Raw genomic sequence first — 17,273 nt, forward strand, 5'->3', positions numbered from 1 at the left:
ATTTAAAGCTTTTATAGAATATATCTATGAAAACTTGAAAATCTTAAAAATTGACACCTAAAAAATACGTGTATTATTTTCAAAACTTGAAATCTTTTTTTGTTCATGTCCAAGCGTCATAATTTCAAGATGATCAATTTAAAGATATTTGAGCATCAAAACAACCTCTTCTAATGAAAATTTTTTGATAGATTCTAATTTGATTGTTTAGAGCCTCGGCTCTACATAAACTTCTTCTTTATCAATTGAATTGCAACACATGGAAAAATCAGGACAGTCAAAACTTGCCAGGCTTATAGGGTGGAATTCATCCCCCGCTTTCGATGCCCTCTTAAAGCAATAAAAAATGTCTTTTAAAAATTGGTCAGATAAGTTTCGCTGAATGAAACCTTCAGCTTTCTTGGTCCTATAAGATCCCATTTCGTTCTTCATCCGTGATTTTGAGGCATTTGCATCTAATTTTAGCTGAAAAAGGTCTCGGATCTGAAGCTTTTCGGTGAAATATTGGGGTTTTCGTGGCTTCATTTTGTGTATTTCACTAGCAAGGCTCTGGAGTATCAGTGCCCCCGTTTTAAATCATCAGAAAACGCAAAAAACACCAAGGTATCGTTTGGAATCTTGGATGCCAGGAAATATTGTCTCAAAAAAACTATTTCCTGTGAAATATGTTTCATGGGAAAAGTAGTTCTTTTAATTTCTATTGTTTGGGTGGTACATCCAATCATAATATTTTTCACGGTTTTCGGTTGTATTATTATTTATTATAAATTTCTTTTTTTTTGTGTGTTAAATTTGAAATAGTTGTTTTTTTTTTTAAAAAAAAAAACGTTACACAAGTTTCATTGAGCTATGAAAATATTACATCCGCAAAAAGAAGAGAAAACTGAGCAAAGGGTAAGGAGGAGGAGAGTTTCTCTCTCTACAACATTTGGCCACGTGAAAAACTGATTAGTGCGTTACTTTTGTCGTTGTAATCGGTCGTAGTCCATTTTTTACACCAATTCGTAGCCAAATGGTTAGTAAAAATACTTATACACCTAATCTCATGAAGCAGTTTTTTACATGAAAATACTTCTCAAGAAATACTTTTAAGTATTTTCATGCCTACCAAACCTACCACATTGAGATAGTTTCTCTCTATAAAATTTTCAATTAGTTTTCCTATCTAAATTCTGACATAGTCTCTCTCCAGATTTTAAGATATTTCTCTCTATAAAATTAAAATTTTGAGAAAATTTCTCTCTCTCTCTATTTTTTAAGACAATTTCTTTTTCTAAAAATTTTCAATTTATTTTCTTCCATAAAATTATAGTATATCTCTCTAAAATTTTAAGATATTTTCTCTCTAGAATTTAAACTTGGAGATAGCTTCTCTATCTAAAATTTTTGAGATAGTTTATCTCTCTAAAATTTTTTAATTAGTTTCCCTCCTTAAAATTTGACATAGTTTTTCTCTCTAAAATATTAATATACTTTCTCTCTAAAAAGGTTAAAATTTGAGATAGTTTCTCTCTCTAAACATTTTTAGCTACTTTCTCCTTTTAAATTTTGATATAATTTGTCTCTCTAAATTTTAAAATACTTTCTCTATCTAGAACTTATACAGTGCGGTTTCTATAAGGTTCCAACCTGAAACAATCAGATTAAGGCGCACCTCCAAATTTTATCATAACATACAATTTTGTTGTAAAAAAACTCTTAAGATTATCTTAATCTTTATTTTCATATCTAATTAGTTTTAAACTTCAAAAATAGTTAAAATCAAGTTGATTTATAAATATATGAAAATCTTGAAAATGGATGGTCTAGATAATGTGTTGCAAAATGTACTCTTTCTGAAACTCAAAAACCTTTTCTTTTTCTTATTCATAAATCTCAACATCGAGATGATCAATTAGAGAGTTTTTCAACATTAAAATAACCTTTTTGACAGATTTTTTAGGTGCATCTGTAATTTTACATTTTAAGGTGCACCTTATATAAACTTTTTTCAAACTTAAATTGGAGATAGTTTTGAGAAAGTTTCTCTCTCTATAAAATTTCAGGTATTTTTTCTCTAAAACTTAATATTCGAGATTGTTTTTCTCTCTAAAATTTTAAGATACTTTCTCTTGTTAATAGTTAAAATTTTAAGAAATACTTTTCTTCACAAAATTTCGATCCAAATGCCAGAAATGTACCATCTCCGCATAAAACTGTTTCTGGAAATACTTTCCCTGGGATCCAAACGACCCCAAAAATTAAAACCTATTTGAAACGTTTTTCCTGCAACTCCCCTTCTTTCGCACATTACAAAACCATTTTTGGTGTCTAAATGGGATTTTTTGAGATATGTTCTTAGTAATGGTGGGAAAAAATAATAGAAAAAAATGAAATAAAAAATAATGGATTGAAAAATGAGAACTTTGAGCCTTCTAAATTGAAGCTTGGTTCCTCTTTTTCAAAAGTTGGAATGGAAACCTCTATAAAAAATAATAATAATACTAATAATAAAAAAAAAAAAGGAAGAGAGAGCCAAAGCTAAATTTTTTAAGTAAATAGCAAGTGAGATTGAAAATTAAGTATATTCTTTCTCTCCCTATAGTCCCTTGGTGTTGTTATTTGAATTTATTTCTCAAATATTATATGAATCAATTTCCCATCATGCTGACGTTCTTCTTTCTCTTCATGTTTCTCTAAATATTTTGATATCCCTTACATTCCATGCTACATCCAAGTTTTAATGGTTTCTAGCTTAGTGCCCAGTTATGAACATAAAAATCAGACATGAAAACTAATTTTTAGGTCCTTTTTCTCAAATTTGTGAGTCTTTTTTATCGGATCTTTTACATTGAAATGACATGAAGCGTGGAGACTGTCTCATATGCAGTGAATGGAAATCATGAAGGAGTATATGGCTGAAAACATTGAGCAATTGCTAGAGGAGTTTAATCCCAAGGAAACTATGGGGCCTTTGAATCTGGAAAATGGAGATGCTCTAGAGACTCTAGACAATGGTGAAAACCGTAGTTTCGATTCAGGTGAAAGGGAGATTGTTCTCGAAAGTAATGTGCACTTGAGTTGCCTTGAAGTTACAGAGCCTGATGCAGATGATGAGGTTACAAGAGAGAAAGAGGCTAATATGGCCAGCATTTTGGCGAGGTATCGGAAGCTTCTCGTCGAGAGGGCCAAACACTTGTTGGGTATGAGTTTCTCATTTCTGTCTTCTATTATTCAAATATGGTATAAATAGAAAATACAAATTTTTGGGTTTAGAAATTTGTGGTTGCAACTTTGAACTATCGGAATGTCCATGCTTTGAATTAGGATCTCATGCATGGCTTTCTCTCGATAATGATTTGACCACTGGAAAGCAACAAAGCAAAAAAAAATAAAAGAAGCATCACTACTTATTTCATTTAACAGTTTCTTTATAAAATATACATGTCCCTTTCTCTCTCTTTTTCCTCTCATTTATTCTCTCTCCCCAAAATCTAATTACTCTCCTTCCTACATGTAGGTTATGTTACATTTATATATATATATACATTTATATATATATATATATATATATATATATATATATATATATATATATATGAAAAAGCTGGGATTAGCTCATTAGCTCATATGAACATATGAGTCTAATGGTCCAGATTGAATCTGACCCGATCTGACGATCAGGGATGTCCGGTAGTGTTTGAATTTTAATTTTTTTCTATAAATTTAAATCACTTGAAATTTAGGGAGTGTGTTCATAAAAAATAATTGAATCTTTGAAAAATATCAAAAAAATATATGAAAAATTGTCTCATACGGGCTGGACCGCATAACTACATATGCAGTAAAAAAAGTGCAAAGCATCTGTGCAAGCAGGTGTTCCATCTAAAAATGATAGAAACTAATTGTCCAAAACTCCAAATGTTTTCTTACTAGAATTATTATTTCTAATTTTTAAAATTTACTTATTTTGTCATATTCATGTTCTTCGTGCTAGAGATTACATGTCCTTAAAAATTAAGTCCAAAAATCCATCTAAAAAATACATTTATTAATAGGCCCATATTTCTACATATGTAGGCTTGGCTGCATAGAAACCGGGTTATATATATATATATATATATATATATATATATATGTCACTAGGTAAAAAGGAATCTTATACTATTCCGTTATCTTGTTTTTTATGAGGAAGAGAATCTTTCTTTTTGAGAAGTCTTGTCGCTTTTTGAAGAAGAGAATATTTCTTGTCGGAGCTTCTTTCTTTATCCAGGCGGGGTCATATCAGTGAATGATAAAGCTGAAGAAGGGAATCTTTTGCATATAGTTGGAGAGTAATAGGGCTTTATTGGACTGTATCGGGCTAGACTATCGGGCTGCTTTAATATATATATATATATATATATGGAAAACTCTTCCCAACACCTATAAACGAAAATAAAAGGTGATTTCGCCTATCCTCATCAGCTTCCAAACATCATTGTACGGTCATAGTTGTCTGGTACGGTTTTATTTTATTTTATTTTTTTTACAAATCCAAATTACTTGAAATTTGGAACGTGTGTACATCTTAGTGAGACTCACTTAATAAAAATATGAAAAAAAATAAATTGACCAAAATACCCCCAAAAATTTAAGGGGGTATTTAGTCAATTTGTATTTCATGAATTATTTTTTTCATATTTTATTTGGTGCGCCTCAATAAGATGTAGACATGCTCCAAATTTCAGTTCGTTCCGATTTATAAAACATAAATGAAAATTAAAATACTCTTGGACAACTATAACTGTACGATGAAGTTTGGATGGTGATGAAAGTAGACAAAATCATTGTTCATTTTCACCTATAGACGTTTTGTAGTATTTTCCTATATATATATATATATATATATATATATATATATATATAAAAGAGTCGCCCTCAAATATGATTGGGTGCATGGTGATAGTCATGCTCCATGAACAGCCATAGTGGCCACGGCTAGCCCATTGTTTATTAGATGAGAGAGAAAGGAAGTTTATTGAGAGATGTACTTACGCCCAGGTGATATTTAAAAGGTCGGTGACTGGTCAAAAGTGATGTTCATGCTTTGAACAATTGGAAAGTCCATGCTTTGCATTAGGATCTCATGCATGGCTTCTCTCGATAATGATTTGACCACTTGAAAGCAACAAAGCAAAAAAAAAACTAAAAGAAGCATCACTACTTATTTCATTTACCAGTTTCTTTATAAAATATACATGCCCCTTTGTCTCTCTTTCTCCTCTCATTTATTCTCTATCCCCAAAATCTAATTACTCTCCTTCCTACATGTAGGTTATGTTATATATATATATATATATATATATATATATATTGAATTTTAATTTTTTTTCACAAATTTAAATCACTTGAAATTTTAGGAAGGTGTTCATAAAAAATAGTTGAATCTTTAAAAAATATCAAAAAAAGATATGAAAAATTGTCTCATGTGGGCTGGACCGCATAAATACATATGCAGTCAAAAAAGTGTAAAGCATATGTGCAAGTAGGCGTTCTATCTAAAAATGATAGAAACTAACTATCCAAATGTTTTCTTACTAGAATTATTATTTCTAGTTTTTGAAATTTACTTATTTTTTCATATTCATGTTCTCCGTGTTAGAGATTACATGTCCTTAAAAATTAAGTCCAAAAATCCATCTAAAATTACATTTATTAATAGGCCCACATTTCTACATATGTAGGCTTGGTTGCATAGAAACCGAGTCATATATATATATATATATATATATATATATATATATATATATATATATATATATATGAAAAACTCTTCCCTACACCTATAGGCAAAAATAAAGGTGATTCGCCTACCCTCATCAGCGTCCAAACTTTATTGTACGGTCATAGTTGTCTGGTATGGTTTTATTTTATTTTAATATTTTTATAAATCTTAATTACTTGAAATTTGGAACGTGTGTACATCTTAGTGAGACTCACTTAATAAAAATATGAAAAAAAATAATTTGTAAATATGAATTAACCAAAATACCCCCGAAAATTTAAGGGGGTATTTTGCTCAATTTGTATTTTGTGAATTATTTTTTTCATATTTTTATTTGATGCGCCTCACTAAGATGTAGACATGCTCTAAATTTCAGATCGTTCCGATTAATAAAACATTAATGAAAATTAAAATACTACTGGGCAATTATAACTGTACGATGAAGTTTGGATGGTAATAGAGATAGACGAAATCACTGTTCATTTTCACCTATAGACGTTTTGTAGTATCTTCTTATATATATATATATATATATATATATATATATATATATATATATATATATATATAAGAGTCGCCCTCAAATAAGATTGGGTGCATGGTGATAGTCATGCTCCATGAACAGCTATAGTGGCCATGGCTAGCCCATTGTTTATTAGATGAGAGAGAAAGGAAGTTTCTAGAGAGATGGACTTATGGAGAGAACCAATGGTTTAAAAAACGGATCGGTGACCCGGATTGGGTTTCCAAAAAATCGATCCGGATTGGTGAATCGGCTATCCGGATCGGGAATCAGGTGAATCGGTTAAAATAAAGCTTACAAAAAATCCGAAAAAATTATTAAAATTCATTATAAATATTTTTTTTTAGGAATTCAATAAGAAATGAGGGTACTCCCTTAAGAATTTTCATGTTTTTGAATGAATATGCGAATATTGATATGTTTTTTCCCTGCATGAACCGCCATTCAGCATTTAATTTACATCACACAAAAGGATAAACATATAATTATCATGGAATAAGTATATCAATATACTTGGACTACAATAAAGCATAAAATTAGTAACATATGATCTAAAAATAAAATGATAGACGACGTTATTGTTCTTCTTGGTCACGCTAATGTCATTGATTGAATTCGTTTAACAATTCATTGATTCGATATAAACACGAATCATCGATATTAGCAGGCGTCTGACTTTTCCCAAATCCCTGAGTGTTAGTGTTTTGTTGTGTTCCCAATCTAAAATCCCCGAACATTGTCCATCCTTCATGCTCACCTGCACTGTCGTGCTCATCCCTACACTGTTGCTGTTGGGACGCGATATGTTAATAATATGGCTGGGATAGGGTGGCCTCAGAATCATCATCTCTCTCATTTTCTCTTTGAATAATATGGATTAAAAAACAAAAATAACAAATTTTCAAAAAAATCGATCATGGATTAAAAAAAAAATCACAAATTTTCAAAAAATTCTATCATGGATTACAAAAAAAATTTCGATCATGGATTAAAAAAAAAAAATCATTTAATTTTCAAAAAATTCTGTCATGGATTACAAAAAAAAATTCGATCATGGATTAAAAAATAAAATCACAAATTTTCAAAAAATTCAATCATGGATTACAAAAAATTCGATCATGGATTACATAAAATTCGATCATGGATTACATAAAATTCGATCATGGATTACATAAAATTCGATCATGGATTACAAAAAAAAAAACAAGCAAAAAAAAACAAAAAATTCAATTGTGAATTACAAAAAAAGGAAACAACAATTCGATCATGGATTACAAAAAATTCAATCATGGATTACAAAAAACTCTATCATGGGTTACAAAAAAACCAAAAAACAAAAAATTCGATCATGGATTACCAAAAAAAAACAAACATTTTCGATCATGGATTACAAAAAAAAAAACAAACATTTCGATCATGTATTACAGAACATTCGATCATGGATTACAAAAAATTCTATAATAGGTTACAAAAAAAAAAAAAAAAAATTTGATCATGGATTACCAGAAAAAAAAACAAACATGTCGATCATGGATTACAAAAATTTCGATCATGGATTACAAAAAATTCTATCATGGGCTACAAAAAAAAAAAAAAAAAAAAAAATTCGATCATGGATTACAAAAAAAAAAAAACAATTCAATCATAGATTACAAAAAAATCGATGAAGTATTACAAAAAAATCTATCATGGATTACAAAACAAAACAAAAACAAAAACAAAAACAAAAAAAAAAACAAAAACAAAAACAAAAACAAAAACAAAAACAAAAACAAAAACAAAAACAAACACAAAAAAAAACAAAAACAAAAACAAAAACAAAAACAAAAACAAAAACAAAAACAAAAACAAAAACAAAAACAAAAACAAAAACAAAAACAAAAACAAAAACAAAAACAAAAACAAAAACAAAAACAAAAACAAAAAAGAAAACAAAAACAAAAAAGAAAACAAAAACAAACACAAAAGCAAAAGCAAAAGCAAAAGCAAAAGCAAAAACAAAAAAAAAAAAAAAACCGTATGGGACTAGCCGATTCACCGTACGGACTCCGTACAGTTAATCGGCGAGTCGCTATACAGAATCGTCCGGTTCTCTCTAGAACCGGATGATTCCCGTTTTTTTCGCCTATTCAATCCATCCATGGCGATTTCCGAGTCGAACCGGGCGAGTCCGATTCGAGTCGGCGTTTTTTTAAACACTCGAGAGAACAAAGGGGGTTGCAAGGGACATGATACGCCCAGGTGGTGGGTAAGTGGTCTAAAGTGATGTTCCCCACCCCTCTCTAAACTTATATGCTTTGCTTCACAAGTCATAAAACAGTTACAATCTTTCTCTCCAAGGCGATCACGTTTGCATTATCTAAATTGTTTGCTTCACACACAATACAGGCGTTTACCATCATGTTTTTTTCCATAAATAAGTATGTCCATTCCCGTTGTCTTTTGATATTATATATTCTCAAATATCATGTCAATTTTATGAGATGTTATTGTGTAAATTTTATACCAATTAGAAAAAGAGTAATTTCGTAGAGGAAAGTATACATTCAATACGAAGTATATGTAAACGATAGAGGCATAAGAAAGTAGCAACAGGCAAAAAACCTTCTCCACCTTTGAATCAGATATCTACCGTAGCTGCTCAATAGTAGACATGTACTATAAATGCCGAGAACTTTCTGACGCAACACGTATTTGACAAAATCTGAGAAAAAATTCATTTCTTAAAATGATCGTTTATTTATTTCGTTAAAATTCTAACTAAACTCCTTTCTACCTTGCTGTAATCAATTATAACTTTAAAACTATAGTGAAACTTTCTTTAAATTTGAATATGTTTAGTTATAATTATTTTTTAGTAGGACTTCAAATGTAGATTTCAAGCCATCGAATTCGCTTGCTGTCCCTAAATAATGGAATGATGCCTTTTTCATTTCAAGAATAAAAATTTATTCAATTATAAATATATCAAATAACTTGCATCGCACTAGTAATGGATTATATGTTGTTTGCAATGTTTGTAGTAAAATTATATGAAATAAACTCACTAGCAATTTTACATATAAATTTATCTTTTTAAAGCTATTTGATGAAAATCATAGGTTTTTACCTAGAAAAACTAAAAATAGCTGAAAATTATCAAAATCTTGAATAATTAAATAACATTATTTATAACACAAGGTATTTAGCAAACAGCTAACAGACCCGATGGGAAAGGGGTTGGGGCTGGCGGTGATAGCACCCCCACACCTTAATCACCACATTGTGGTTTTCATACTCAGTAAATTATTTAAAAAAACGGGTAGGACCTGTCTTCCCCACTAAATTACCAAAAAAAAAAACAAAAAACTGCTCCTGATAAGATTAGTTATCATCTAAACAGGCCCAAAGTTTGGTAAGAGTTTGAATGGTTGCATTTACCTAAGCGCTCTCCCCTTAATGAGTTGTTTCATTCCGAAGGTGCAGCCTTAAGTTCATGTAAATCTTAATCTGGCTTAGCATCCATACTTATCAGTTATTAAATCAATTTAGCATCTACACATCAAATATTAGACCAAATGAATGTGCATTTCTTGCCAGCTCAAATGTTGTCTAGTTTTGGCGAATACTTCCACTCTGTTTTTTGACCTGCCGTGCATGAAATATATGCACAATTTGCTTTGTGACTCTCTGTTTCCTGATGTTTGAGAATTATTAACCTGATTATCTGCAAGTTTTTTTATGATGTATGACTATCATGGGGAATGGTCTGCCAATCTTCATATTAGTGAGATTATCCATTGGATAACTAACTGTGTTTACCAACAAGATGAATATTTCAATCCTCTGATTATTTTCGGAGTTTGTGAGCTTTAATGGTGTTATTCGGGATGAGTAAATGTTTTTAACCACAGAAATATTTCCTTGTTTTGACACTGGTTAAGTTCTTTTTTATAATTCTCTAGGTTCTTATCTTGGTTTAGGGCACCCATTCGATAATCTTTTATGCTTTCCCAATAATTTATAATTATGGATGTGCTTTAGTAATTTACTACCCTATTTTGTTAACAACAGTACTGTGACGAGCATGTCCAATTTTCCTGCTTTCTTTACAGCATTTTCATGTCTCATATTGCTTATAGGTCTTCAATACCACTAATTGTGACAAGCATTTCCAATTTTTTTTTAAAAAAATTCTTTTTCCACTGTTTTAGTTCTATCACTTTCTCTCATGTTTTTCTGTGCTAATATTCTGATCAATCTTATTTCAGGTTATCCTTGCAATATGGACTTAGATTATGGTGCTCTCACACAACTGCAAAATTTTGCTATGAACAACGTGGGTGATCCATTTATTGAGAGCAACTACGGAGTTCAGTCAAGACCGTTTGAAATCGGGGTTCTCGACTGGTTTGCTCGTCTCTGGGAATTGGAAAAGAATAAGTATTGGGGTTACATTACAAGTGGTGGAACAGAGGGCAATTTTCATGGCATTTTAGTTGGGTCAGTAAACAATAAATTTTTGTTCTATTGTTTGTTTTATTTTAGAATTGGTCTTCGATGCTTTATGAACCCTATTAATCTTGGTTTAATTATTTGGTAGTCTTTTCGAGACTGGGTTTATTGTTTTTTTGGTGTTATTTTGAGGAAGAACTGAATGCCTATTTGCTCCTTTTGCAGGAGGGAACTTTTGCCTCACGGAATTCTATATGCCTCAAAGGAATCCCATTATTCTGTTTTCAAAGCGGCAAGAATGTACCAAATGAATTTTGTTATCGTCAATGCTCTGGTCTCTGGTGAGATTGACTGTATTGATTTTCGAGCTAAACTCCTTCAAAATAAGGACAAGCCAGCAATCATCAACGTTAATATTGGTGATTCCTTAAACCTTGTGTGAATTTAATCTCTCCCTTTTTTTTTAATAAATCGGTGAATTTTAGTCTTTTTTTTTTGCACAAATAACTCATTTTCACTATGTTTTGTTCTGAATTGTGCAGGTACAACTGTCAAGGGAGCTGTTGATGATCTGGATTTGGTCATTAAAACCCTTGAAGAGGCCGGATTTAACCACGACCGATTTTACATTCATTGTGATGGTGCCCTGTTTGGGTTCATGATGCCTTTTGTGAAACAGGTATTGATCCGACACGCATGCATGCAGAGACCGTGTATTGTATTTCATGTTTTCTTGTTATCTATACTACATTATTAAGCCAAGTTTAGTGGACATACGTCGGATGAAAAATAAGGATATCCTAAAATTTGTAGATGCTAACCTTAGGAGCTACAAAGATTGGTGCCCATAGATATGATTTAGAATTAAAAAATAAATTATCTTTATTAATTTTTAAATGAATGAATGAAAGATATTATAGGAATCACAAATATCTACAAATTTTAGAAAGAATGTATGCATGCTAGTAAGGACCTACAAGAATTGGCACGCACAATTAAAAACCAAATAGATAGACATGATATCAAGAGCACTATGAGTTATGTTCTCATGTAGGGATCCACAATGCTTTAAGCAAAAAACAAAATTATGGGTGTGGTTTCTATAATGTTGCCACCTTAAACAATCCAATTAAGGCGTACCTCCAATTTTTATCATAATATGTAATTTTGGTGTAAAAAATCCTTAGGATTATCTCAAAATCTATTTTCATATCTAATTATAAAATTTTAAACTCCATAAATGGTTAAAATCCAGTAGATCTATAAACATATGAAAATATTGAAAATGGACAATCTAGATAATTTGTTGCAAGATGCACTATTTTTAAAACTGAAAATCGTTTTTTTAATATTCATATATGTCGATGTCGAGATGATCAATTAGAAGGTATTTCAACATTAAAGCAACCTTTTCTGGTGGAATTTTTATGTGCATCTTTAACTCAACATTTTAAAGTAGAAACCTTATATAAACTTTTTCGAACAGTTATTGCTTTGTCTATTGTTGAGACCAAACATGGGTGTATGGTTATATTATTTTACATGGTAAAGTTGGGTGCATACCTTCATTACCTTTGAAGAAATTACTTTATTTGTTTATCCATTCAATGTTTACATTTTTATTTGAAATCCAATGATGTAAAACACACGTGCGACCATTCAACTAGTGTTTAATCAAGGATTAGTCATCAATCCAAGTCTTGCTCCAAAACATTCTCGTACTGGCACTTTTGCATGCGTTTTCGTGCACGATGTTGGCTTGCATGACTCGGGTCGGGCGACGCCCATCACCCGTTTCGAGTAACTTATAATAACTAAGATAAGTAAAATTTTTTTTCAAAGCATGACAAAATGCCCCCAAAAAAATGAAAAAAAATTAATATAGATTTTATATATTTTTTGTTATCATCTATAATTATTTTGAAAAATAAAAATTAATGGACAATGACTATTCAAATGACATCTAATGTAAATTTATTTATGCAGACTTGAGAGATATACAACACAATTTAGAATTTTACATACATTAAATCATTAAAAGGAGTTAAAAAGTGCACCTAATATTGACAAGTAGCAATAAGAGTGTCGATGGGGCTTGGGTATTCTTGTGTCTTGCTGTCAGGGTTCACACTGCCAAAACTCTAAGTGAACCTTTGTGGACTTTGTAGTGCCACAGTTGTATGCCTTTGCCAATCCGCAGTATTTGGCGAATTAGCTCCAAGGTCAAAGCCTCCTAGACTAGTTCATCCTTCGTGCTCTCCTCTACCCTGACATGTGTTCTGGCCCTCAGCAGCTTCATTGTCGTCGTTGCAGGGCTCTCTTTTACTTTTAAAAAATTAAAAATTAAAAATAAAGCTCACTATGTGGCTCCAAAAAGTTAACGTCCCAATATTCAACATGAACCGTCCATTTTTCAGAAGGGAAGAGGTGTACAAGAACTCGAAATCCAAACTTTTTTCCATTAAAATTATATTAGATGGAACCAAAACTTTTGGATTAAAAAGATCCTCCTAGGTAGGCCTTCTGCTCGAGGGAGGATGTGTACAATGTATGGATGTTCCGATAGGATAGTAGTATATGCACTCAATCTATTTTCAATTTATTTTCCTTTTAGAGGCTTGTATCATATTGACGCTTGCGAGTTTAGAATTAAAATGAGAAAAAATTGTCCAAAGAAGAAAATAATATTTTTAAAAATATTTGTAAGACAAAAGCAAGATTGTCCCAAAATTTTTTTAAGGTCAATCACAAATAATAAAATATATTAATAGCCTATAGCCTAACCAACCGGGTAACATTAAATAAATAAATGTGAAAACTCGCTCGTTTACAGGTGTTCGTTTTTTTTACATTTGGAAAAAAAAAACCGGTTTTGAACTGGTCAAGTTGGGGGTTCCAACCCTTGGAGGGTGGACCCCTGGAACCAGTAAGTACTGGGCTCAGCTAGTGGCTAAGTCTATGTAAACTGGCTTGTTCAAGTTCAACCCGCCCACTGCTCATGCATGTATGGATATCAGGATGATGGAGGAGAATAGGACTTATTTCGGGTTGGGTCCCACTCCTCCATCACCATCCTTCCTTTCTTTAGATGGTGGTACAACAATGGTTTTTTATATTCTATTGGCTTATGGTATGTGCAATGATATCTCTTGAAAATGTAATACGTAACTTAAGCAATAGTATATTTGAGATTTTATAGGTATATACTGTAATCAAATAATTGTAATAGCCAATATTTTCAATAACGAAATCGCAAAGATTCTTTTGATTGTTAAATTAGAATTAAGTTTGGAGGAATTTTAAATTACAACATGCACCTTCCTACAATTGAAAAAAACCACTCAAAAGTAATTATTAGGCACTTTAACGCAATTTATGGTAAAAAAGAATTAGGAGAGAGATTTTGTATGTTCAAAAATAAAAAAAAAAAGAAAATTTGGATCACCACTACGATGGTGAATCCTATAAATACGTGCACACACTCGTGGTAACAAGAAACAAGCTTTTACTAAAGAGGTTGGACTTTTTTTGGGGTGTGGTTTACATAAGTTGTCAATCAAAGTAAGGCACTCCCCCCAAAATTTATCAATAGATGCAATTTTGGTGCCCTAGACTCATGTGATAGTTCAAAAATCTATTTTTAATACTAACTATAAAATTTACGGAAAATTTTTATATGAAGCCGAGGCTCTAAACAATCACATTAGAGCCCACATCAAAGATTTCACTAGAAGAGGTTGTTTGGATGCTCAAATATTCTCAAATTAACATCTCGACATCAAGATGCTTGGACATGAGAAAAAAAATAGATTTCAAGTTTTGGAAATAGTGCATCTTGTAATGCATTTTTGGGCCGTCAATTTTCATGATTTTCAAACTTTCATATATCTGCTCGATCTACACTACTTTTGAAGCTTTAAATTTTATAATTAAAGTTGAAAATATATTTTAAAGCTATTAGAAAGCTTTTCAAATTGAAAGCACATTTCTCGATACTACTTGAAGGTGGGCCTTACTTTGATGGTTTAGAGCCTCGCCTCTATAAAAGCCGCACCCAAAATCAAAAGCTCCAAAAATAGTATAGATCGGGTAGATCTAAAAATACTTAAAAATCATGAAAATGGGTGGTCCAGATAATGTCTTAAAAAAAAATACAATATTTTTAAGCCTTCAAAGTCATTTTTCTTTGTTTTTTCATATCTATACATCGCGAGATCAAGATAATAAATTTGAACATTTTCCAATATCAAAACCACTTCTATTGATAGGTTTTTGAGTTCCACCTTACTATACAATATAAGATTGATGCCTTGTATAAACTTTCTCCCGTTTCTTCACTATAAAGCTCTTGTACTGATTATCCTCATGCAAACAGGCACCAAAACTCAGTTTCAAGAGGCCAATTGGAAGCATCAGTATATCCGGGCACAAGTTCATGGGATGCCCTATGCCATGTGGGGTTCAAATAACAAGGTTGGAGCACATCAAGGCCCTCTCTAGGGATGTCGAATATATTGGTAGTAAGGATGCAACCATCATAGGTGCCCGAAATGGCCATGCGCCCATCTTTTTATGGCACACTCTCAATAGAAAGGGCCATCGTGGGTTCCAAAATGAAGTGCAAATGTGCATAAGAAATGCCCATTACTTGAGAGATCGTCTTAGAAGTGCAGGGGTCAGTGCCATGCTCAATGATCTGAGCAACACAGTGGTGTTTGAAAGGCCACAAGATGAGGAATTTGTTCGAAAATGGCAGCTTGCTTGTCAGAGGAACATTACGCATATTGTTGTTATGCCCCATGTCACTGTTGAGAAGCTCGATGATTTCATGAAAGAGTTGATTGAGAAGAGGTCGACTTGGTTCGGGGATGGGAAGGCTCAAGCTCCTTGCATTGCTGATGAAATTGGGGATGAGAATTGTACTTGTGCTTGTCACAACTGATGCCTGATTCATGCCATGGCTTTTAGATTCTATTTTATTCGTTGTAATGGTAATAGCAGTAGTAGGATGTCAACTTCGGACCGTAGCACCAACACAAGGCATTAATTTTATTCACTTATTTTTAATTCAATGTATAATTCTTTCCTAATGAGTTATGACATCACTGACGGTATGGCTTTTAATAGGGTAAAATGATGGACAAGGACTCGTTTAGCCAATCTTAATTAATTGAAAAAAATCTATCATGATGATGATATAACTCTCCTTTTGTAATTTTTCAGCAAGCGGTCTTAAAATAGAATATGCATTTTCCCTCCTTTTATATTCAAACTCCAAGAAGTCTACGCTTATTTTGGTAAACTGATATGGAGTTTATATGGGAGTTGTCCTATTGTTTTGCTTCGAGATTGCCGTTATGTGAAAGGCACATAGGCTCAACAACGATCGGGTATTTGCTCTTGGGCATGCGACCTAGTTGTCTTCCATCAGTGGCGTCAATCTTAAAAGAAAATAAATTTTAAATTTTAAGTCATTTGAAGGGATTATACACTATATGACGAGTTATATCTAGGAGGCCGCAGTTATTTTTAGTCATTAGAGGCAAATTAGACGGTGTGAGGTATGTCATACAGTTTGAGAATTTTTTTTTAACTGTTACTTTAGTCAAAGACACTCTTACACCAACGTGATTTAAAATTTGATGGATAAGAGTGATTGTGACTTCTTTGTACAAAAAAAAACAAAAAAACAAAAATTGTATACAATGAGACCATTTACCTTTCATTCAAGGTAGTCACAATTACTTATAGACATCTGATGTGAAATTTGATAGCTTTGAACCGTCACAAAGTTCGAAAAAATTTATTTTGAAGTTTGAGCTTGGTCAATGGAATAAATACATCCATTCAATTTTACATCCAATAGTCAAGATTAATTATGGCCAATTTTATATCAAAAGTAAATGGTCTCATTCTATACTTTTCCAAAAAAAAAAAATCTCATTTTATTCTTTTCCTTATTTTAAAGGGTATGATTTGTACAAGTTGCCAACCTTATACTATAAAAGTAAGGTGCATCTAAAAAATCCACCTAAAGGGCGGTGAAACCTTTGCAATTAAAAAATAATAATTATTTTTTCACTTTAATTATGAAATTGAAATCTCCAAATACGGTGCAGATCGACCAACCTATATGTACTTGAAAATCTTGAAAATAGATTATATAGATAATGTGTTATAAGATGCACTATTGTTAAGACGTGATATCCATTTTTTCTTTCATGCTCATATATCTCAAGGTTAAGATAATTAATTGCAAGGTTTTTTTACATTGAAATAACTTTTTGGTTTGATTTTTTAGGTGCACATCACTTTAATAGGATGAGGTTGACCCCTTATATAATGCTTCTTCTATTTTAAATTCTGGCTTTGGACCTTCTAAACTGTTTATTTTAATTCTTTTGGATTATTAAATTTGAACTTCTACCAAAATGCATCTAAAGCAACTTAGGAATGCTTCATATCGTACAGCCAAAAGATTTTATGATATCATGGGAGTACATTTTTCATGTACTCTCTTGAATAAAACCCAATTTAGGAGTAATCTTAATAATCCAAATTTTGATGATG

General features: G+C 31.6%; 1 protein-coding gene across 1 annotated transcript; it reads left to right on the forward strand.

The window, feature by feature from the left end:
- The first annotated feature begins 325 nt into the window (after positions 1-325).
- On the forward strand, positions 326-15,762 carry LOC148779700 (serine decarboxylase-like). Its single transcript, XM_088851677.1, has 6 exons — positions 326-603; positions 2,870-3,182; positions 10,520-10,751; positions 10,929-11,122; positions 11,246-11,382; positions 15,079-15,762. The coding sequence occupies exons 2-6, from the start codon at positions 2,873-2,875 to the stop codon at positions 15,643-15,645; spliced, it is 1,440 nt and encodes a 479-aa protein (XP_088707803.1). The 5' UTR covers positions 326-603; positions 2,870-2,872; the 3' UTR covers positions 15,646-15,762.
- Positions 15,763-17,273: the final 1,511 nt, after the last annotated feature.

The sequence above is a fragment of the Amborella trichopoda genome, chromosome 11 (genome assembly GCF_054954075.1).
Source record: "Amborella trichopoda isolate Santa Cruz 75 chromosome 11, AtrichopodaSantaCruz75HAP2 v2.0, whole genome shotgun sequence".
NCBI classification, from domain to species: domain Eukaryota; kingdom Viridiplantae; phylum Streptophyta; class Magnoliopsida; order Amborellales; family Amborellaceae; genus Amborella; species Amborella trichopoda.